Raw genomic sequence first — 23,138 nt, 5'->3', positions numbered from 1 at the left:
CACATTGGCATTTAACCCCAAGATCTGATGTCAGTTTTCATTCTTCCTCAACGTATGGGTTTGGATCCGATACTTGGATCCAACTCTGCTGTTATTCTAGCTCGTGGCCACCAACAAGCTCTTGAGCTCCTTCCCTACATATAATGCACGCACCCCTAACATCCCTGAGATGTTGTTTGCCGCTTTAGAGCTTAGATGTGGTTCCCTTTAGCTCTCTAGTATTCTCTGAAAGATAAGTTATTTCTTATTTTTTCTTCCTAACTTTAATGAATTAAGTAAACAAAATGGCAGGATGGAAAACTTAAGAAACAAGCAGTTAGTAGACATTCTTATAAAGTCCAAGAAACGTTTTATTCCACACAAAAAGTTGTATTAAGCGCTTTTTGTTTGACTGTGTGTTCAAACCTTTTCAGATGAAACACAATTGACGCACTCCTATTTTTAAATGTTGTGACATAAAGCCATGTGTTGAAGCCTAATCAAGCGTCACTACTATTACATTAAAACAACTTTTAATTCATTCACTAGTAACAACCTACATAGTTTAAAATGCATAAAAACAAAAGTATGTTTAAAGGCTAAATATAAATGTATGTTCTATTTAACCCATATGTGCAACTAAATACGCAATCCATCTAAAATTATGTATATAAAGTATAACAACAAAATTTCAACAATGTAAACAAGTCTAAAAAAATCTCAGACAGTGTATATACATATATATAAGTGAAACAAGATATACATATATGAAAATAAATATATATACACACACACATACGGATTCACTTTATAAACCCGAAGTCCTGAAATACTGAATCTCAGAATTTCGAGATCATAAAGCTGAAAGCTCTAAATACCAAAGTACCAAAAGTGTGAAGTTTGAAATCGCAAATCCTACACTAACCAGACACCACACACATACACAAACACACACCTTCCCCCCGCACACAAACCTACACTACATACAAGCGGGGGGGCAAGGCCCTTTGCACCCCCATAGCCCCCTACTTAAATATACTAATTCCAGGGTCACACTACACAGACAAACACACGAAAACACCACCACACACCTATATTCCCCTTGCACAAGCACATCACAGTCACAACACACACTGACACACACTAAAGCCCCTAACCAACACCCTTAAATGTACATACTTACCTCAACTTCCATTCAAACACCGCAACACCAGAAGCGTTACTTCAAAATCTCTGAACGTCGAGATTTTAAAATTTGCACTTCTGGGGTTTCGGTATTTAGAGCTTTTGGCTTTATGATCTTGGGATTCTGAAATTCGGTATTTCAGAATTTTGAGATTATAAAGTGCTCCCATGCACATATATCACTAATATGACAGTATATGCCTGGATTCAAACTATTACTCCTACTGTTACCCAACTAAACTTTTTAATTTCAACATACATACAATAGAACATGCCTCATTGAGGCCTGGTTAACTATAAGCATTCAATAAAATTTGCCAATATAATTCTCTTTCTTCAAGTTTCAGTGGATTCGGACCACCTCTAATGTCAGGTACAACTTGATCAATCACTTGGAAGCTAAAACAATGTTCACTTTCTTGTCTAATGTGTTTAGCTAAGGTGTTCTCTAATTTTCCCCTCGATATGGCATACATATGCTCATAAATTCGTTCACGGAGTCTACGCTCCTAAAATGCTGGGCAAAACTTGCATTTAGCTAGGTAAACTACCTTTTGAATTGCAATTAAATTTCTTATTGATCTTATACACAATACCTCTAATAATAAATGACTGACCTGTTTCTATAACCTTACATTGTGGGCACATACCACAGTTATTCTTACCTCTGTGTTTAACCTCTCTACTGTGTGGATGCTCTAACAAGTTCTTCATGTTATACCCTTTACGAAAAATAATACTCTGCTTTGTTCCTAATTTTAGCCGAGTTGAAGGATCACTCATTAGGATGTTCCATTTCTTCTGTATTGTATGTACAATGCTGTTTGCATTCCCATTAAACTTTGTAACAAAACTCATTGAAAATTCCTTCAGATCATTTGATGCCTGTACTACCTCATTTGTCATAAATGTACCTGCTTTCTTCAAAATGGGTACATATATACCCTCCTGCCTTTTCGTGTTCACTTCCTTAATAAGGTTGTCCAGTAGTGACCATGTCCCTATGTGTCTCACATTCTAACAAAAAAATCTGCATCTTCGGTAACCATCCTAGCTGCCCTCACTAGTTGTCCTTTTACTACTGAGCACTTCTGATGGTAAAGGATGGCTACTCGTATAATGTAGAAATGAATTGGAATATGTCTCTTTCCTGTAAAGGGTTGCTGTGTATTCCCCTCTTGACCATCTTTTTGGCTATGAACATCTAAATATGTTATGACATCTGGGTCGAAGTGGTGTGTGAACCGTAAAAAATCTGAACTCGAATTAAAATATGAAGTTATTCTGTCAGCTATATGTTGATTCCCTTTGACGATAATAAAAATGTCGTCCAGAAATCTAGTGTGGAAGTATATTTTCTCCTTCATCACTTGGTTCTGATGTATTGATCCAACTCCCATTTTGTCAACACCACATTTGCGAAGCTAGCACCACATGGTGATCCCATCGCGACTCCCACTTTTTGAACGTAGAATTCTTTATCAAATACTATATAGTTGTTGCTAAGTATGATATCTAATAATTCACCCACTAATGTCACTTCGGAGTCTGGGGCCCCCTTGTTTCTCAAATAAATCGTGACCCATTCTATTCCTTCATGTTGTGGAATGGATGTATAAAGGTCTTTTACATCCACTGCAGCCCTAAAGTTGATGCATTGTGCAACCCAGCCTACAGCCACTACAAATACTGTTAACACTACTATTATGTTTCTTTCCAGAGCTGTGTTTATCACATTGGCATTTAACCCCAAGATCTGATGTTAGTTTTCATTCTTCCTCAACATATGGGTTTGGATCAGATACTTGGATCCGACTCTGCTGTTATTCTAGCTCGTGGCCACCAACAAGCTCTTGAGCTCCTTCCCTACATATAATGCACCCACACCTAACATCACTGAGATGTCGTTTGTTGCTTTAGAGTTTAGATGTGGTTGCCTTCAGCTCTCAAGTATTCTGTGAAAGGTAATTTTTTTTTATTATTATTTTTTCTTTCTAACTTTAATGAATTACTCTCTTCAATTTTAATCTGAAGTCAAGTTTATCGACTTTTCTCCTTTACTTCTAGGAAAAATCTCCTTCCCTTTACCTTTTGAACTGTTTTATACTATTAATGCAGAAAATCCCAAAGGTTTTTTTCCCTTTTACCAGCCATTTTTCTCCATTATTGTGACAGTTTATAAGATTTATTGTAGTTCTTTAAAATTTCATTGCTACAATCTTGGTTTATATTGTTTAGAACTGCAGTTTTTATCTCGCGTTTCTGCTGTCAGAAAGATAAGCTGTTGTTAAAAGCTTTACTGCCATCTTTTTTACCAAAGCTGTTGCATACAAAATGTAAAGACCTGTCAAATGTCTAGTTTCCCTGCTTCTTCAGAACCAAAAAGAAAGAACAACAACTGCATCCAAGCTATGTCTCATCTGAACATCATCGGATCCAACCATACAGTTTTTTCTGAACTTGAACAAAAGAAGAAATAAATTAATATTGAAAGGTTTTCTGCTAACTACATTTTTCTCATAACATTGCTGGAGTTTGATCTTCAACGACCCTTCAAAAGGCCCAAGTATTCAAATTCTTTGGTTTCATCTTCATTATAAACCACAAAAAAAAAAAAAAAAAAGAGACTGAAAGAGTTTGGATCCAGCCACCGTGGATCCAACATCTCTAAAATCTCCTCTGGATCTTTAATCCTCCTCAGATCCGACAGGTTTGCCTCCCATCATTGTACTATTTTTTGGATCCGACCAACATGATTTTTATCTTCAGACAGTAATTATGAATCCAACGTCCCCTAGGGCTCTTTTTGGATACTAAGTTCTCCTTCGATCCAGCAGGTCTGCTGTTACTTTTGCATTGGTTCTTAAGCCTTTGGATCTGACAGACATAAGTCTTATTATGGAGACATGGAATGGTTTTGGATCCAAGCTGTCCAGATCCAAAGGATTTTCATCCTCCTTCAGATCCTAAGCTTTTGGATCTAACAAACAGGAGTTTCAATCCAGAGAATCTATGAAGGTTTTAAAATCCAAAGCCCCTAGGGTCCTCTTTGGATCCTAATTTCTCCTTGGATCTGACAGGTTTTGGTGGTTACTTCTCCGTCAGATCCCAAGTGTTTGGATCCAGTAGACACAAGACTTATTCCAGAGAATTTGAAAGATTTCAAATCCAAGCTCTTCCGATTCAAAGCCTTTAGAACTTCCTTCACATCCTAGGCCTTTGGCTCAGACAGACAAATTTTTAACTCCAGAGAAAAGCTAGAAAGACTTGGAATTCAAAGCCCTAGTGCTTCTTTGAGCCGTAAGTCATCCTCAGATCTCATGTGTTTGCTGTTACTTCTTCATTAGATGGTAAGCCTTCGGATCTGACAGACAAATTTTATTCCGCAGAATTTGAAAGATTTCACATCTAAACTCTTGGGATGCAGAAACCTTTAGAACCTTCTTCAGATTCTAAGTCCTACTTGGATTCAGTGGGCTCGGCTCCTGTGGTGATTAGTTCCTTTCCTTCCTGTTTTCTCATCCTGCTCAGTTTTTTTAGGATGTGGATAAGGTGATGTGAAATTTTCTGTGGTTCAAATCCAGATGGGGATCTTACCAATTCCGCCCTCTCATGGATTTGTGAGTACATCTGCTAAGTCTAATTTGCTTCCTTTTCGTACTTGGCCAGTGATCCCTCCCCCAAGAGGTTTGGAATCTGATGAAAGAAAGGTACTCTCATTCACTCTTTAGATATACCTGACCGTTACTTTTTAGATATCCTCTGATCAGAGTGGGTCTGGAACACCAGATCTAAGAGTTTTTTTAGCTTAATTCCCGACCTTTTACCTTCCTTCCTTGAGCTCTGGTTCTGAGTAACGGGGGGGGGGGGGTCTCTTTCTCTTTCTTTTCTCGTACATGGTACCCAGGACCTATTTTTGGATCCTATCCACTTGTACTACCTACACAACTGTTCAGTCCTAAAGTATCTTTTAAGAAGCTACAAACATATTTGATTAAGGGACCATCTAATTCACTTTCTGGAACCAAATGTAATGATGCCCATCTTTAGTAGTCTCTCTCAGGCAACCCTAGGGATGATATCCTGTTTGTCTATGAGGTTTATCTTCCATACTGCAGAAGGCATCTCTAGGGCTGCAAGTTCAGACATTCATTAGGAGACGTCCCTGCATGAGCCTTGATGATTTTGCACAGTCTTTCAAGTTGTCTTTCGTCTGTGCTACCTTTGACATTTGTCTTTGGTTTGGCCCCACAAGTTAGGATGTAAAGACCAATAAACCAAACCAGTGGTCTGAGTGCCCAAGATAAAAACTGGTAAACCTGAAGTAAGGCACACACAGAGCTCAGCAAAACGGACAACTGCTATAATGAACAAGCACAAAAACAATCCACAGCAAGCTAAATCACAGCAGCTTTGTCTTGGTTCAGTCCAATTTCCCCCTTCTGAGCAGGATATCTGGATGAGATTGATTGACCTTCAGGATTAGTACTGTCACATACAATGAACAGACAATCCAGGAAGTGGTTAAATTTTAGGCTGGGAGCCAGTCATTACCAGTTCATAGTCCAGCCTTTTAGCCTAACCACAGCCCCCAGAGTGTTCGCAAAGTGTATCGCAGTACTGGCATCTCACTTAACTTTGCAAGGATTATGCACATTTCCATTTTGGGACAGCATGTACTAATAAAGACTTAGTAAGAGCAGTAACAAGTGGGCTTGTTACTGCTCTTACTAAGTCTTTATTAGTACATGCTGCGGTAGTGTTGTCGCCTCACAGTAAGACGCTGACCGGTTTGACTGTCAGCTAGAGCGTCTTCTGCGTGGAGACATGCGTGAATGGGCATACCCTCGTTGAAGGTTGTGTGTTAGGGCTGGCAACTCAGCACGTAGAGTCAACTGCCAATCATTAGCGGACTGGAGTTCCGCTGTGGCAACCCCTAACCAGGAAAAGCCGAAAGACACAACATTTGAGATTAAGTGTGGCAAGCTTGTCCTCAATTTGGGATATCCATCAGTAATAAGAAGTCACACTCCTAACCAACCTGCACATTAGCGTTTATACCAACAATTTTTCAACACGTTGTCTGTCCTAGGATCTTTACCACCTTTAAAGAGTACAAACAATAGCTTAGAAATAATTTGTAGTACCAGTATATATGCAGGATTGATTCCGCAAGTTCTGCTGTCAAAGTCAACAGCAGTAGTCATACTTCCTTACCAAGAGTAGATGCTTCAAACACGATAAACTCTCTCAACCGATGTCTATAAAGATAACAATGACTTAGGCAGAGGTCATCATTCTGAGTGGATGCAGTCAAAACAACTGTTCTAGCCTGTCATTTCTTCTTTCTCCACTCAAGGCCACAGTGACCATAGATGCTTCCTAGATTGGATGGAGTGCCCACTTTGTAATTGTAGCCCATTTTTCAAGGAAGTTCAACGTAATGACGGTCAACTTGAGCAGGTCCATCTTACTTCCTCACGGCCTGTGTCTCAGCAACAGTAATGGGCATGATTTATTTGTTTATGTATGTATTTATTATTTATTTGTTTGTTCATTCACTTATCATAAGGACAATTTTTCATTCTTTGCCCAGGACTACAGACTTGAGGCAAATGAAATTGCATATTTAAATTGTAGAAACAGTTTATGCAAACTAAACATATACAACAACAACAAGGTGGAAGAATATAAAATGTGATATTGTGTTGCAATACATCTTAACAAAAATTACTTCTGAAGGCAGCCACATTGAAGAGTAAGCCATCCTCACTGTACCTTACTGACCTCTTTTTTTCTGTACTCGCCTTCTATTTTAGATCTGTCTACAGAACTTCTGACAGGCATGATTCATCCTCATATCTCTAGCTTAAAACTGACTGTGTGTTTTTTCTCATTATATTGATATCCAGGCATCCTATGCTTTCTTCTTCACCTGTCCGTTCCATTCTGTTACCTTCCCATAACAACTCTATATGAGGAATCTCTACAGAAATTTATGGGGAAGATTTTTTTTGTTGTTGAGTAGAGCAGTATCAGGTAGAACCTTTCCCAACTCCAGTACATTCTGTCCTTGAATTTCTAGCCAGTTTATTTTAAGAGGGTAATAGTGTATTGAATGTCTAACTTGTACTCACAACAATTCTACTCTGGCGTCCTCTAAACTTTGCAAAGCATTTTTTTATGGTTTTCTTCTACTTAGATGTCCATACAAAGATCCCATATCACTATAGGATATGCACTTGGTACGGCAAACTTTGACACAGTCTTTTCAAATTATGGACAAATGTAATCTAAAATTCTTTACCTGGAGCACTATCCTTTTAGTTGCATTTATTTCCATTGCATAATTTCAGAACTTCAACCATTATATTCTAAGTCACCATTTTGTTTTTCCACATGGATGGGAATACTTTACATACCAATGCTTCGTTCCTACTGAGGGCAGTGTCAGAATCCAGCATTAACCAACCAAATTAACCTGCATTATTTTTTCCCAGACTTTCCAAGTAAAGGAGAGTATATGCTGCGCTTACTAGATGTTTATAGATAATAGCATTTCTACCTGCACAGAGCTAACAACTTAGGAAGATTGAACAATTCTTGGCTTCCTTGATACATCACAAAATGGGGAAATTGATAACAAATGTAACTATAGCCAAGTAGTTGACAGATTGTGTCTGTCTGTCTCCACTAAATTGAATCTCCCCCTTACAAACCAGTACAGGCTCTTTCAACTATACCTATGATCACTTCCACTATATTCCAGTCTAGATTATGCTTGGAGTCTAGTTATGGGACAACTATTAGTCAAATCATAGCACCTTTAACATTCATTATAAATTGGATCCAGCCTCGAGAAATAGAGACCTTTGCCTCATCCGTACTCGGAAATATCCTTCATTAATCATTAAAATCCACCCAAGAATTTATCGGACTCTGTCCTGTACAGTGAGGAAGAATGAAAATTAACATCCAATAAAGAAGTTATGTACTTACCATAACGTTCTATCTGTGTTGTCCATTTTCATTCTTCCTCAACTCCCCACCCTCCATCCACCACCATTTATCATAAGTGAATTCTAGAGGAATTAAATTCTTGAGACACCAGATGTCCCATGTGTTGAACTCTAATTTTGACAACTCTTTATGTTCTTCATGTCAGGCTGCAAACAAGATCTAAGGGATGTTAGGGGTGGTGCATTATGGGTAGAAAAGGAGCTTGAGAGTTTGTTGGTGGCCATGAGCTAGAATCATGGCCGAGAAGGATCAGAGTATCGGATCTGAATCCATATGTTGAAGTAGAATAAAAATGGACAGCACAGACAAAACTTTATGGTATGTACATGACTTCCTTTTATTTATTTGCCTCCTGTGATACTGCGGACACTGTTCTGAGTGACAAAGTTCTCCTGAGTTTGCCAAAACATTTCTAAGTTTTGCAAAGTTTTTCTGTATTTGTAGAAGTTCTGCTTTGTTTGTGCACATTTTCAGAGTTAGTGAACTTACTTCCAAGGATTCCTGATACTGCAGGATTTTTTCTTTTTGTTGTAAAGCATTTACTACTGCACTTGAGCTCAAAACCTGTTCATTTTACATTAAGAGAGTTTTTTGCACTCTGGTGGGAGAGAGGGCAGATTCAACCCATCCGAGTTGGGTACTGCTGACAGAATGCTTTTTGTGTGTTTATCTTAGTGACTTTAGGGCTTAACTGTGTAAAAGTCTTTCATCTTGCTGGTATGTGCAGATGTGGTTCCCCATGCCTTGCATATAAGCAAACCTCTCCAGTTTAAAATCCTGTATAGGAAACACTCTCTATGGTCTCCCACTTTTCACAGCTGCTGGAAGAGCTGCCTGTTTGTGCAGAGAGGGTAGCACCACTGCAGGTCATCTAGCAGTGTACTACTAAATACTCTCACTTAGACCTTTAAGTAACTCTCCCCATCTCCTTCTCATGTTCTAAGGATTAGGTATAATGGATAGGAGCTTCCCTGTCATCCTGGTATGTGGCCTGGTGGATATGGGCATCCTAAGGCACTGTAGTAGCTGCCTCTTGTTCACTGACAGCCATTTAATTTTAGAACAGGCAAACAGTGTGTGAGATATGTAGATGCACAATGTCAATGGATGCAAAGCTTTCATATGTAGACACGAAAAATGCAAACCAGGTTATTAGCATTACTCTGAAAACACTCACTACCAGCACTACGAAGCAAACACATAGACCCACATATGCAGAGGTACTCACTTGTAATCTGTCTAAACCTTCAAGACCTCCTAAAAGCATCTCTCAGTGGTCCTGCACACTCTTAAAAGACAGCATCTCACAATAACTCTGAAAATCATAGTAGCCTCGCTTCAAAGCCCATAAGGCAACACACCACACAGCCAAGTATTCTAGTTATTGAGGATTCAGTTGTTAGACTTACCGATGTCCTCCTTACCAGGCTAAACAAGGAGAAGATCACAGTGAGCTGCCTTATCTAGAGCCAGGAACTGCAAGATTATGCATGCGTTTAGGTGTTTAAACCACAAGTACCAGTATGATATGGTCATATTCCATGTGGGCATAAAGGGTCTAAGTTGTGCCTCACTGGACTATATGAAGGAAGACATGATGGAATTGTCTGAATGTGTGTCCCATATGGGTATGAATCTAGCCTTGAGTAGCATCCTATCTTCACCAATGATGATGCCACAGTACCAGCAAAAAAATGATTGACTTCAACAGTTGGCTCAGTTTGTGGTGTCACAACAAGGGTATCCAGTATCTTTCAGCCTGGGGAGATATGATTGACAAACCGCAATGGTTTGCTAAAGATGGTTTGCACTTGTCACCATTTGGCTTCCGGATATTGGTGAAAACTTTTTCTATCCCCATAGTGCCTTTTTGTAGGCCGTGCCAAGTTGCTTACCCTCCAACATAACAAAACTCACTCATGACTACTTAAAATGTACTGCTCAGTGCTAGGAGTTTAAGTATAAAATTGCATTCCCTGGAAGCACTCCTCACCCTGGAGAACGCAGACATGTGCAGTCACAGAAACATGGTTCAGAACCATAGAAAGCACCCTGACTGTCAGAGACTACCATGCCTTTCATACATTTCGATCTCCCTCAGCTCAGGATAAAACAAAAGGAGGAGATGTCTCAATGTTCATAAAGGACAAGTACACTGCTAGACAGGTCGAATAAAATTACTCAGTTTGAGCTGCCGCATACCCAACTAACCATAAGTGCGACCTCCTATGATATCATTGCTAGCTACAGATCCTCTAACATGAGTCTGTAAAACCACAACTCCTGTCTAAGCCTACTAGAATCTCTTAACATTCAGCTTAACACCGTATGTATGGGTGACTTCAACTACCCCTCCATAAACTGGGAGACGTATAGAACCCTTAATTCACTTGCTCAGACATTTTTGGACTTCATCAACACAAACACTCTGGAGCAACTAGTTAGCTCTGTAAACAGAGGTACAAATATCCTAACTGTAGTACTCATGAACATGGGGAGATGCTGCTCCCTCTCGTGTATTAACTCCTCCCTGGTAAGATCTGACCGCAAAATGATCTCCCATCAAACTCCAAACCTGTTAAGAACTTTGTTAAGACCAGTTACCCCAAACTAAGTGACAGCTTATTAAACTCCAAGCCCCTTCGAACCCGGATGACACTGAGGTGTACTCTGAGCTATACACAAAAGCACTGTACAGCCGCATTCATAGTTGCATAGAGGAGGCTGTACCTGTCCAAGTCAAACCTATGATTACTGGCAAAAATAAACTATCCTGGTGGATCCCTAGCATAAATAGGCTATTCAACAAAGGAAAAATTCCTCTCCAAAGCCAAGAAGGAACAGACAAAACAGTGCAAAAAGACACCACTCACCAGTCCAAACAAACAAATTAGAGAGCTGGTCAAATCTGCCAGAGCAAACTATGGGCCAAAGATAGCCTCCCAGGTGAAAGATAACCATAAGGCTTTTTTAATTTTGTTTGTAACCTCAGGGGAAATGGTCAGCAATTGCCGAGTTAATCATGAATAGCAACACTTTCACTCAGCCTGAAACTGTAGCAAGCCTGCTGGCTGACAAGTTTAGTTGAAATTCACTCCCCCCCATCACCTCTTACCATTCCCAAAGAAATACCCGCAACTATCCTCCTACTGGTTGTTACAAGGGAACAGGTCCTTACTGTGCTCACTAAAGCCAAAAACAGCCTCCGCGGGTCCTGACAGCATTTGAAGATGCTTGATGCTTCTTAAATAGCTTAAAACAAAATCTGTCAGGGCCATTATGAACCATCTTTAATCACAACCCCCTGATGGGCTTTGTCCCAGAGGAATGGAGGACTGCAACAGTCATCCCTCTGCTGAAGGAGGGACCCATCAACTGACCCAGGGAACTACAGAGTCATAAGCTTGACCACTCTTAACTGCAAGGCCATGGAGAGAATTATTGTGAACCTGATCTGTGCCTACATAGGAACTCTCAAAAACTGGAACAGACCCAGTTTGGCTTTGTCAAAGGGAGGTCTTGTCTGCTGAGTCTGAATGGACTTCGAGAAAATCACCAGGAGCATGGATGAGAGTAAAACAGTACACACTGCTTATTTAGACCTGGCCAAAGCTTTTGACACAATCCCCCACTTGGGGATCATAGATAAACTTAACTGAGTTAGGCATAAACCTCTGCATTGTCAGATGGATAGTCGTCTGGCTCACTAACAACACACATGTCCGGAGATGTGAATCCACTTCCGATAAGAAACCTGTTACTAGCTGTGTCCCACAAGGCTCAGTGTTGAGATCCTTCCTGTTTAGTATATACTTCTCTGAAGTGAAGGCCAGTGTTGGGGGCCTCTGACTTGCCAAGTTCGCTGATGACTGTAAGCTGGGAGCATGCATTGAATCCCCAAATGATGTTGACATCTTACAAACAGGCATAAAAATGGCTAACAACTGATGCCAAAACCATTGTCTGTGATTATAAGCCAAAATAAATGTGTAATCATACCCTTCGGTAAATCAGATATCCCTGTAAATTATAATATTGATAGTAGACCCAGTGGTGAGGGACCTAGGAACATAGATTTGACCACCAGCTGTGACCACCAAGTAGCTACAGAAGTGAGAAAATCCTTCTGTGTGGCTGAACTTATAAGTAATGGCATGACATCAAGATCAAAAGGAGTCATAATAGATGGTATTCTTGTGGAAGTTTGGAAGTTAGGAGGGAAAACTGATAAAGATCTGAAAGGTTTTGTGTAGCAGAATTTTAAGAGGCAGAGAAGTACCAACATCTTGGAAGAAAGCGGTGGTAGCTGTAATACCTAAAGAGGGCAAAGATCCATAGGATCCAGCTTCATACAGGCCCATTTCAGTACTAAATCATAATTATAAAGTGTCTGTCTGTAATGGCTAAAAGGATGAAAAAAGTGATGCCAAAATTGATAGATATGGATGAGTGTGGTTTTATGGAGGGGAAGCAAATATTTGATAACATTAACAGAACACTGTTGTTCCAGGGGGAGGCAGAATGTAAGAAAATACCACTGTCGTTGGTGGTTCTTGATGCAGAGAAAGCATATGACAGAGTAAGCTTGTACTTCATGAGCAGGGCAATGGAAGTAGTTGCTTTCCCTGATAAAATTATAAGGTTGATTAGGAGTATATATGAAGCATCGGAGGCGGAAATTAAAGTGGGCAGGGTCCTCTCTGATAATTTCTGCTTGAATAGAGGAACCAGGCAGGGGTGCCCTCTTTTCCCTTTGTTGCTTGCATTATATTTAGAACTATTGGCAAAGAAAATAAGGGACTCAGAAATTCAAGGATATAATTGGTATGGTAGTCAAGAAGAGCTGGCTCTATTTGCAGATGGTATTATTTTATACCTGACCAAGTCAGAAAGAGACATTACAGTGATGTTGAACATTTTAAGACAGTTTCGTATATTCTTGGGATACAAAATTAATGAAGCTAAAACAAAGGCAATAGTGGTAAATTGTGTACCCGCACACAAATTGATCCAGCAATATCTATATTTATGAAGACACAATAAAATGAAATATTTAGGAGTATATGGATTAAAAATGACTCCATTGTGGCAGATAAGGATATATGGGAGGAGACTAAGAAGATAATACAAAAACTGAGAAATGGGAAGCTTTGTTATATGGATATGGATAGTAAGATACAAGCAGTGAAAATGTTTTAGTTTTATACTCAGGTTAGGAATATTTTTAACAACCAGAGGAGAAGATGTGAATAGCATTTAAAAAAGAGCTAAAGAATTTTTATCTTGGAGGGGAAGACGGCAAAGGTCAAGTGGGATCAGCTGATTCTTCGTGTAGAACAAGGAGGATTACCCACTTTGAAGAGGTTATTTTAGAGCAACATAGTTAAGGCTGTTGGGCATTGCACAAGCAGAAAACTATAATTCAAAGTGGAAAGGGATGAAGATGATACAGAGAGAAGCTCAAAAAAGCAGGACAGACTGGTGTTTTGGATGCAGGTCCTTAAGGATAATGACAGTAATTGTGCACAATATTGTATTCATAAAGTAGCAATATTTTAAGTACTAAGCAAGCACAGGAATGGAGAAAAGAAATTTTGCCAGCAGAGATGACTGCAATTAGGGACACAGATGTTAAATAAGAGGGGGCTGGAATTTATTGGAGAAAACTGACAAAGGATCCATGGTATTGGGAGCAAATAACTAGGAAGGAAAAGGTAATAGAATGGGAAGACACCAAGAATTTATTTGGACTGCAGGTTAGAGATTGCCTTCTATATCAAGGACTGATATCAGAGTATAGGCAAAGAGAAATAAATAGTGGGGTCCTAAATGAAAAGCCAACACTGGTATAGTTTTTAATATAATCTAGAAGAGAAGCAGTTAAAAAAGGAATAATTAGTAGAGTATATAAAATATTGCATGACAAGTATAAGAATCAGAGGAGCTTAGAAAGGATTGGGAAGAGAGATTGGATAAGCAATTCACAAAGAGACAATGGAGGATATGTGTACATCTTCCAAATATGCAACAAAGTCTGGAAGATTTAGGATCTTTGCTTGGAAGTGTTTATATAGGTATTTTTATACCCAAAGTAGACTCCAAAGAATTTTTCCTCTGATCGACTGCAAATGTTGGAGGTGTGTTGAGGAAGAAAAAGGTAACTGGAAACATATTTTTTGGGAGTGTAATGAGTTGGCAGACTTTAAAGATTCCTTGCAGACTGGTTTGTCAGAGATACAGGGTGAACAAACTTGTGTAACTAAGGAAATTATCTTTTTGAGCTATGTTACGGAATTGGAATTGCCTAGACATAGTAAGGCCTTGCTGAGTCTAATTATGGTGGCTGCTAAAAAAGCAGTTACTAGAAAATGGAAATCAAAGTCTAAACCAACTTTACTAGAAGTAGTGAATATAGTAACAGAATTAACTACATAGGAAAAAAATGGGAATTGTGGGAACATTATATGCAGAGGAGGAGCTGGGTTTAAAAGAAGGCATGATTTGGATGATCTATGTAATACTTAATTGACAATGATTGGATATATTATATGTGATGTGTAATGTTTGCAACTACAGTTGTCTCAACAGGGTCTGTGATATATGTTTGCTGCTAAAATTGTATTAATGTAGTTTTTCATTTATACAAATGTAAGATTGTCAATGTCATATGTGATACTTTAATAAAGATTTTTTTTTGTTTAAAATTAAAAGGAGGGAGGGGGTCAAAGGAAGTCATAGTGCCATTGTACTTGGCCCTAATCAGGCCCATAATTGAGTATAGTGCTCCCTTCCGCATGTACCTAACCAGGCATTACACCAATCAGGCCCATAATCAAGTGCAGTGCTCCCTTCTGCATGTACCTAACCAGGCATTACAACAGCTGGAGTAGATTCAGAGGTTTCTGTCTGGAAGAAAAAAAATACAAAGTGTAAGACACATGTCTTTTGCAGACCAACTAAAGGCCCTATCCCTTTACTCCATCTCATATCATTTATTGAGACGGGACTTGTGCCGGACCTACAAGGCATTGTCTGATCTAGCCCTATTGAAAATGTTACATATTCTCAAGAAAAATTTTACAAAGGTTACTCGTTCCATGGACCCAAACCTTATCTGTGACTCTAACAGAACTTGCTGGGGAGACAGATACATATCCCAAAGGCTACCACTTCTGTGGAATAAACTTCCCACTTTGTAAAACAAAGCCCATCCCTCACTTTCTTAAAAAAAAAAAAAATTGGATACATGGATGTAGAACTGTAAATTCACTCTTTGGGTACTGCCCATGTCACTTATGGACAGAAGCAGTCTGTAAAATGACTAAGGGCTCCAACACCCAAAGACCCACTACTCTGATACTAACCCATCCCTTATCTGGGAATTAAGGTATAATGTTGTCCTGTCTTGGGTATTATTGGCTGGGCTTGTAAAGGCTCTTGTGCCATTAGCCTAGTAATCACCTGTGAGCCTAGCTAAATAAGACAGTAATGTGTAACTACACTATCCAACCCTTAGCTGATAACTATCTCAGTAGACTGTTAATTTCTGTTTTATTTTAAGCTGTTCAACTTTCTGTAAATAAGTTCATGAACCTCATGTTATGATATTTAACTGGAGACAAAGTCCTGACATTAATTCTTGTTTATTGAAGCATTAAATTGCCGAATGATAATTTTTGTAGTCTTAGATTTAAAAAAAATACATGAAAGTAGATGCTACATTTGAAAGCTAGTTGATGTTTTGCCAACATTTAGGATTCGTCATTTTGGTAATTATTGAATGTACTCTACTTTGCTTATGCACTTCATGTTGAAGCTCAGAATGCTTAAAGTAAATACCAGACCTGTCGTATATTGAAATGTTAGTCATAAATACTCTTGTTTCAGCTGATGGGTTTTTTTTGGTGGGGGGGGGGGGCTGTCTTCTCTAATATATGTAGCTGTGTCCTCTCTTTTGTATTGTCACTCTAAGGTTGCTTTACTTTGGGAAAGAATGAATATATGAGTCTGCTAGTCTGCAAGAATGAGAAGAATGAGAATATTGTAGTAGAAAGGTAGAGTGCAGCTGAACTTACTTTCAGCTCCCTCAAAGAAAAATAACATTTTGTGTTTCTCCTGACTTTTGAATATTTTCAGTACTTAAAGTTTCAGCTTTCTTCTATGCTGCACTTTTGGGAATCCCTTTGACTTTGCCTTGTTCTTACCCCTGTGTATCCCATTCATCCCGCTAGGCAGTTCAGTTTGCCATTACAATACCTTTCTATCCATGTCGTGCTAAGATGCTTTTACCCTCAACATTTGGCAGTTAGGACAGAAGACTAAAGCTGTTTCCTGTTCTCACATTCCTTGTGATCTTTCATTTAACGAGACAGTGATTGCGGGGTACCCCTGAAAAGGGACAGTTTACTGAAAAGCTTACCTGGTCAACAAATAGGTAAAAAAAATTCCTGATCCTTTCTTCCAGCCCATTACATTTGCAACCACCATTACTTCTCTGTCCCTGTGACACTGTGATGGTATTACCTTCTGTATTCTAATCCCACTCCCTACCCCCCCCACTCCCATTAGCTCCGTTTTCTATGTGCATTATCTTTTTGTCCGTAGGTGGCACTGTTACTGTATCGCACTGTTTATTCTAATCCTTCTCCTCTGGACAGTCCAAGGTATCACCTCCCTTGCATGCCTGTCTTTATGGCATTGTGATGGTGAACCATCTTGTATCCTAATCCCACAATGGCAATTCCATTTACCACACCCTTACTTAACTTTCTCTGTGGAACTGTAATGCTGTTCCCATATGTGTCATGTTATTCCCCCTCCAGGCAGAACCATCTAGCATAATGTTTACTTACCTGTGTTTATAGAACTGTGGTGGTGTCACCTTCTGTGTTCTGATCCATTTACCACTACTCTTACTTGTATGTTCCTGCAACACTATGATGCTGCCATTCTCTGTGTATTGATTATTTCTTCCTAACCGTTGCATGTACTATTATTTATTTGTCTGTAGCTATTGACAGTATGATGGTGTCATCCTCTGTATCTCTTCTTCCTTCCATCAGGCAGTTCCATTTACCACCCCATTAGTTAGCTGTCATCTAACCAGTGTGCACTTAAGTACCTTGGACCATGTTCTGATATTACCCAGTAGGCTTGGAGATGCCGACTTGGTATGTGAAATTTGTTGTGCTTTCCTGAGATTTGAATAGTTTGCATTTTTCTTTTGCTTCTTCTGTACCTCATTTATCAGTGCTACCAGATATTTTGTACAATATTTATTTTGAAAGTATTTGCTTTGGGTCTTTTAGTCAGTTGGATGCAAATTATACCACTTTCCTTTCATTCAGCAGTATCTCTTAACTTTGTCCTTACCAAAATGGTGCTATGACTTCCATGAGTTTCATATTTATTTCCTTTTCCCTGCTTTGTGAAGTGAAACTGTAGCTTTTCTGTTCTGTTGTTCAAGAAATATTCTTTTTGATGACCTGGGAATTTGAGTCAGTCATTTGGGTGGTGGGAATTTGGATCACTAAATCACTAGATGTCTGTCTGGTGGTGCGGTTGAGCTGAGAAGTGCGCATCAAATTTGCTGTGATTGATAATCTGGAAAGTATGTTTGTTTAATAGGTTAGGAAGTGGAACCAGTCATTTAGCCTGTGTTGATCAAGGAGATGTTATGTAACCATTGATGAGCTGGTTGTTGGGTGAGTGAACAAGCATCAGATGACAGGCAAGTTGTTGGGATCCATACACATACAGCCAGGTGAGCTGGGAAATTGGTTCATTACATATACAGTGATTGCTGGAATGTGGCACTGCTTCAACACCTTCTTGAAAATATCAGTTATTAACATACTTTCATTTTTGTCTTTCCTCAAAGCCATGTCTGATTTTGCCTGAAGCTTGGAAGGCACTCCTTATCACTGTCATTTATATAGAGAATCACTAGGTCTGATGTCAGTTTTTATTTTATCCTTGCCTTTACTCTTGAACAAGCTAAGTAAAAGTTAAATATTTTCTTTTTACTTTCCAACACTTCAGAAGTCTGTCTCCCTTACCTTATCTTATAAAAGGTTTGAACCCTTTCTCTTTTTTTCTGTAATACGTTTGTATTCTCTACTATCATTAATAGTTTTTCCCCTTGTGTAACTTTCCTGTTTTTCAAGTTTTATAGTAATTTCTCCTCTTCTGCTTCTTCAACGTGTGCGTGTTTGTGTGAGCGTGTGGCCTGTTCGCCATTTTTGTTGCAGCAAGACATGGCTGATAAATCCAAAGCCCCTATTGGGTTTAAGGGATGCCAGAAATGTAGGCACAATTGTGCTGTATAGGCCCCCTCCATCTTTGAGACACCTGCTCTATATGCCATTCTTTGAGCTACAGAGCATTAATATAGAGAAAAAATAAATTAAGGGCCTTATCCCATATGCTTTTAATGAGGCCATATCTGGTTTTGAAAAAGGGAAAAGCAAAACTGATGTGTCATCTCCTTCTTTTTGCGCTTCCTCTGCTAAATCCTCAGAGAAGCAAAAAAAAAATTAGTGTATCAGTGCCAACTTCTCCCAGGTACCAGGTGGAGCAAATTGTTGTGCACCCTTCTCCCCCAGCCAGACTCATTCTTCAGTCCCTAGATTCAATGACAGCTGCCATAACCTTAGTTCCTTTGACCCAGTTTTATATGCACATTCTTCAGCTAGCTGTTAAGTGGTCTATTCTCTGTCATCTCTTGTCCTTTCTGGTTAAACTCAAGGAAGTTTGCAGACTTCATCTACATTGGTGGATACAGAAAGATGAAATTCTCCTAGGCTACCCCTTTGTACTATCAACCCCCCCCCCCCCCGGTAGCTGTGGTGATTGTGGATACCTCCCAGATAGGGTGGGGAGGACATTTCTTGGGACAGACTGTCCAACTCCCCAGAAGAGACTAATTCACACATTAGTCTCCAGTATCCAAGAGATGAGAGTGCCCCCCCCCCCCCCCCAGCATTGCAGGCCTTTCAAGACATTTTCCCTCCTGAGATAATTGCGATACAAGCGAAAACGTGTGTGGTTTAGTACGTTTAAAAAAGGGTGGGCATCGTACCCCCTTTGTCAAGAGGCAATGAGAGTGTGGTAGTGGGCGATCTCCTCCAACCCCTTTCTTTTGGCAGCGCACATACCAAGGAAGTCCAACTTTCTAGCAGACATTGGTAGCCTACTTAGGCTGCGTTCTTATAACATCTAGTTGTATTTTTCAACATAGTAAATGTATACAAATATTACACTTCTATGTGTAAGCAGCACTAGTGTTTTTACTTGGATTTATGTTAAGGACTTTTCCTTTAAGAATGTTTTTGTGGATTTTTCTTTAGTTTTGATTGACAAACTCTGCTGGTAATTAGTGATAGGTTTAGTCTTATTGGTTTGTTATGTCATGTGTTTTCACAGCTTTTAGTGTATTTAAAGGGAGTGTTTTAAACCTTTTGTATTATTCTGATGAAGTCTTTTGTTACAATCTGACGAAAGCGCTTAATAAATTATTGTTTGTCATTGTGGTGTTTTTGTGGTACTGTGTTCCAGGCTGGGCTCATCCTTTGGTGTTGTAAGTTTTCCTTGCTCTTGTTCCTGGTAGTTTCTAGCAGACAAACTCTCTACGTCTGTTCACAACAAGTGCAGCCGGTTCTTTGCCTTAACTCTTCCTCAAGGGGGGAGTCACCAAGAGTTGCTGTAGTTCACATTTGGCCCTCTGGTCTTCTTTATGTTTATCCCCAATACCTCCGATCCCCAGATTCTTATAGAAGGCATTTCAGTTGAAGAACACAGTTATCCTCATTTCCCCTTTTTGGCCTCATCAGGTGTGATTCCCCTTCCTTTGGTCTCTTTGTTATCCTCCATGGATACTGGACCCAAGCCCTTATTTGCTTTCGCATCCATCCTGACATCCCAGGCCTTAAGCTGACTGCATGGTTTCTCCAATTCAGCTGATAGCTAGACAGCCCAGGCTTTCTTCAGGCTTCCTTTCTCAGTGTGGCAGGTACTTTGTGTTCTCACAAGCCCTTTAGATTTACAAAAGTAAATGGAAAAGATTCTCTATTTTGGTTCCTCAGAGGGAATTTGACACCTTCACTGCTCTGATATCTGCTTTCCTAGAATTCTTAACATCTGTTTTTCAAGAGGGAGCTAGTTTTTCTACTATCAAAGTGCAGTTGTCTGCCATATCTAATTTTCATTCAGGAAAAATACTTCCTCGTTAGCTTCTTCAAAGTTATGCAAGGCCTTTCTTAAAGGAACTTTATTTTTTAGGTCCCACTGTCACACTTCGATTTCACAGTCATGCTGCAAGGGTTAACTCAGAAACCTTTTCAGCCATTAGCTATATCTGATTTAAATTTTTTATCATGAAAAACAGCTTATCTAGTGGCCATTACATCTGCAAGGGAAGTGTCTGAACTCCAGGCTCTCACTCTCAAATCACCTTATCCTATTTTTCACAAAGACAGGATTACCTTACTGACCAGTCCATCCTTTTTGCCTGAAGTAGCCTCCAAAACTAACATTAATTTAGCTATGAATTTGCCTGTTTTGTCAACTTTGCTAACAAAGGAGAATACATGCTACATCTTTTAGCTGTACATAGGCAACTATGTTTTTATCTACACAGAACAAAAGATTTCAGAAAGTCAGAACAACTGTTTGTTTCCTTCTCCCCAAACAAATTGGGCTCATCGGTTTCTAAAGTCATCCTGGCAAAGTGGATTACTGATTTGCATTTCCTTAGTTTACAGTCAGTAAGTCTGTCTCTACCCAGACCTCCTAAAGCACATTCCATCAGGTCCATGGCTACCTCTTCGGCTTTTTGGCTTAGAACTTCTACCGATGACATTTGCGCAGCAGCTACCTGGTCTAATCCTCATACATTTATTGCTTTGGCTTCCAGGAGCAGAGCTGCCTTCGGTTCTGCAGTACTCCGGAATGTACTTCCATGAGGGCCACCCAAGGTTCACGTAGCTGGGGACTCTGTTTGAATTGTAGACAAACGAATGAAAATGGACATACTCAGATATTTGTATCTGTGTTGTCCATTTTCATTCTTCCTCAACTCCCCACCCTCCTTCTCCTTCCTTTCATCTCCTGGAATGACATTGTGGTTGTGAAACTTCTGTGCTAGATTTGAGCCCCAGATCTACTACTTCTATTCATCCTTTGGCTATGCTTAGGCTTAATTGCTGCTAGGGCTTATAAGGCAGCAAACTCTATCTGAGGTATAGCAGGTTGACTGGGGAATTATGGATAGAGGGAAGATCTTGTGAGTTGGATCCGAGAGTTTTGCAGATGTTACCAGGTTGGATCCAAGGTCAGATCCTATACTTAGTCATTGAGGAAAAATGAAAATGAACAAAACAGATGCATAGTTGTGGTGAGTACATAGCTTAAATTTTTTTAAGTTATAATGGGATTTGAAAACACATTTCCACTACACCTTTTGGTAAGGTGCTGATTCTCTTGTACTAACCTGATAATTTTCAATGTTAATTGACAGTAAGAAACAAAATAAATTTGGTAATATATGGTACTTCTTTTATTGTATAACATAGTGTCAGCATTCTTAATTTTAGGCAATTTTGCTGTTATTTACATTAAACCTCTGTCATTTTACTAGATAATACAGTATATGTACGCATTATGATACCTTGAAACAAGTTGTACAGTCAGTATACCAGCTCCTTGTTGCAGAGGGCGAACCACTGACCACATTCCAGATAACCCACTATTAGCGCTGGAAGCCTGATTGTTGAAGAAGCTGTCTGGATGAGGTAGAAGTGAATGGCTCATGCTTGCTCACCACTTATCTTGGCTGCAGAGAAAGTTGTGCTATTCCAATGCACTGCTGATACTCAATGGAGGCCAGGTATAAAAGCATGCACCATAAGGGCCAGGACTTGTGTTTTGATCAGATAAGGAACAACACAGCATGTCAGCCTACATTTGCACATGGTAGGCAGCAAGCACATGCCACTGGCTCTATATTATAGGCTAGCTCTTGGATGTTGGAAAATAATAACCAGGAGGAAAATCTAATAGCCAGTAATCCCAGAACCTGCTAGGATGGTCACCCTTCTGCTGGATGCCTATGACCCACCACAGACAAAGCAGTTCAGGAAAAGAGGATTGAAAGGGATTATGATAGAATGAGAGGTGTGGTTAATGGTCAGCAGAGACTGTCAGCAAAACAGAGTTTGCAGTCATCTCTCCATAAGTATAGTTAGTTAATGGTTTGCATGTTTGTTGCAGCACACAGTTATTATTTTGACATATAGCAGTGATATGTATTTCTCTTTTGTATTGACAGACAGACTCTGTTTGCCAGTGCCGACACTGCTTATGTTTTGGCGTATTCAATAATCATGCTGACAACTGATCTGCACAGTCCTCAGGTAATAAACAAATTAACCCATAGTTTAGTACTTCTTTGTTTTATTGATTCATGTAGTGTCAACAGTAACTTAAAAATGCCTCTTGAATTGTTGCATATTTCTGACAGAGTATCTCACAGCTTACTTGTAACTTCCACATTCACATTTTATATTAGAGATGCATAAATTAAATATCTTTAACTTTTACAGTCAATTGTGTTTCTCTACCAATCATTCTATACCATTAATCTAGCCTGAAGCAAATCAATCTTCCCATAACTTTAACCAGAAATGCCGTCCGTCATGTCAGAATTCTGGTTCACCAAAAGTAAAAATGCTGTCTTTATATTGTACACACCTTAATTTGGACACTACAAATGAATTAGATCACATAAATGAGATAATTTAATTAAGCTGTTTTTCATTGGATTAGATCCCGTTACATTTAGAAATATTTTGTAACAGATGTGCAATTTTATATGTCTTTAAGGTGTTTTTTTGCTGGCGATTAGTGTGGAAGACGCTCTTTTTTTATGGGCCTTTTTAGCAAGCAACACTGCTAAA

At 39.3% G+C, this 23,138-nt stretch overlaps 1 protein-coding gene across 1 annotated transcript in view; it reads left to right on the top strand.

Moving 5' to 3' along the window:
* Nucleotides 1-23,138, top strand: part of ARFGEF2 (ADP ribosylation factor guanine nucleotide exchange factor 2) — a 2,483,667-nt gene that overhangs the window by 1,099,077 nt on the left and 1,361,452 nt on the right. The window contains exon 17 of the mRNA XM_044089932.1: nt 22,511-22,595. Coding sequence (XP_043945867.1) covers nt 22,511-22,595 — 85 coding nt within the window. The remainder of the gene's footprint in view (nt 1-22,510; nt 22,596-23,138) is intronic.

Source organism: Protopterus annectens, chromosome 12.part0, assembly GCF_019279795.1.
Source record: "Protopterus annectens isolate FY-2018-M chromosome 12.part0, PAN1.0, whole genome shotgun sequence".
NCBI lineage: Eukaryota > Metazoa > Chordata > Ceratodontiformes > Protopteridae > Protopterus > Protopterus annectens.
The sequence above is the reverse complement of the archived record's forward strand: the minus strand, read 5'-3'. Positions and strand labels throughout refer to the sequence as shown.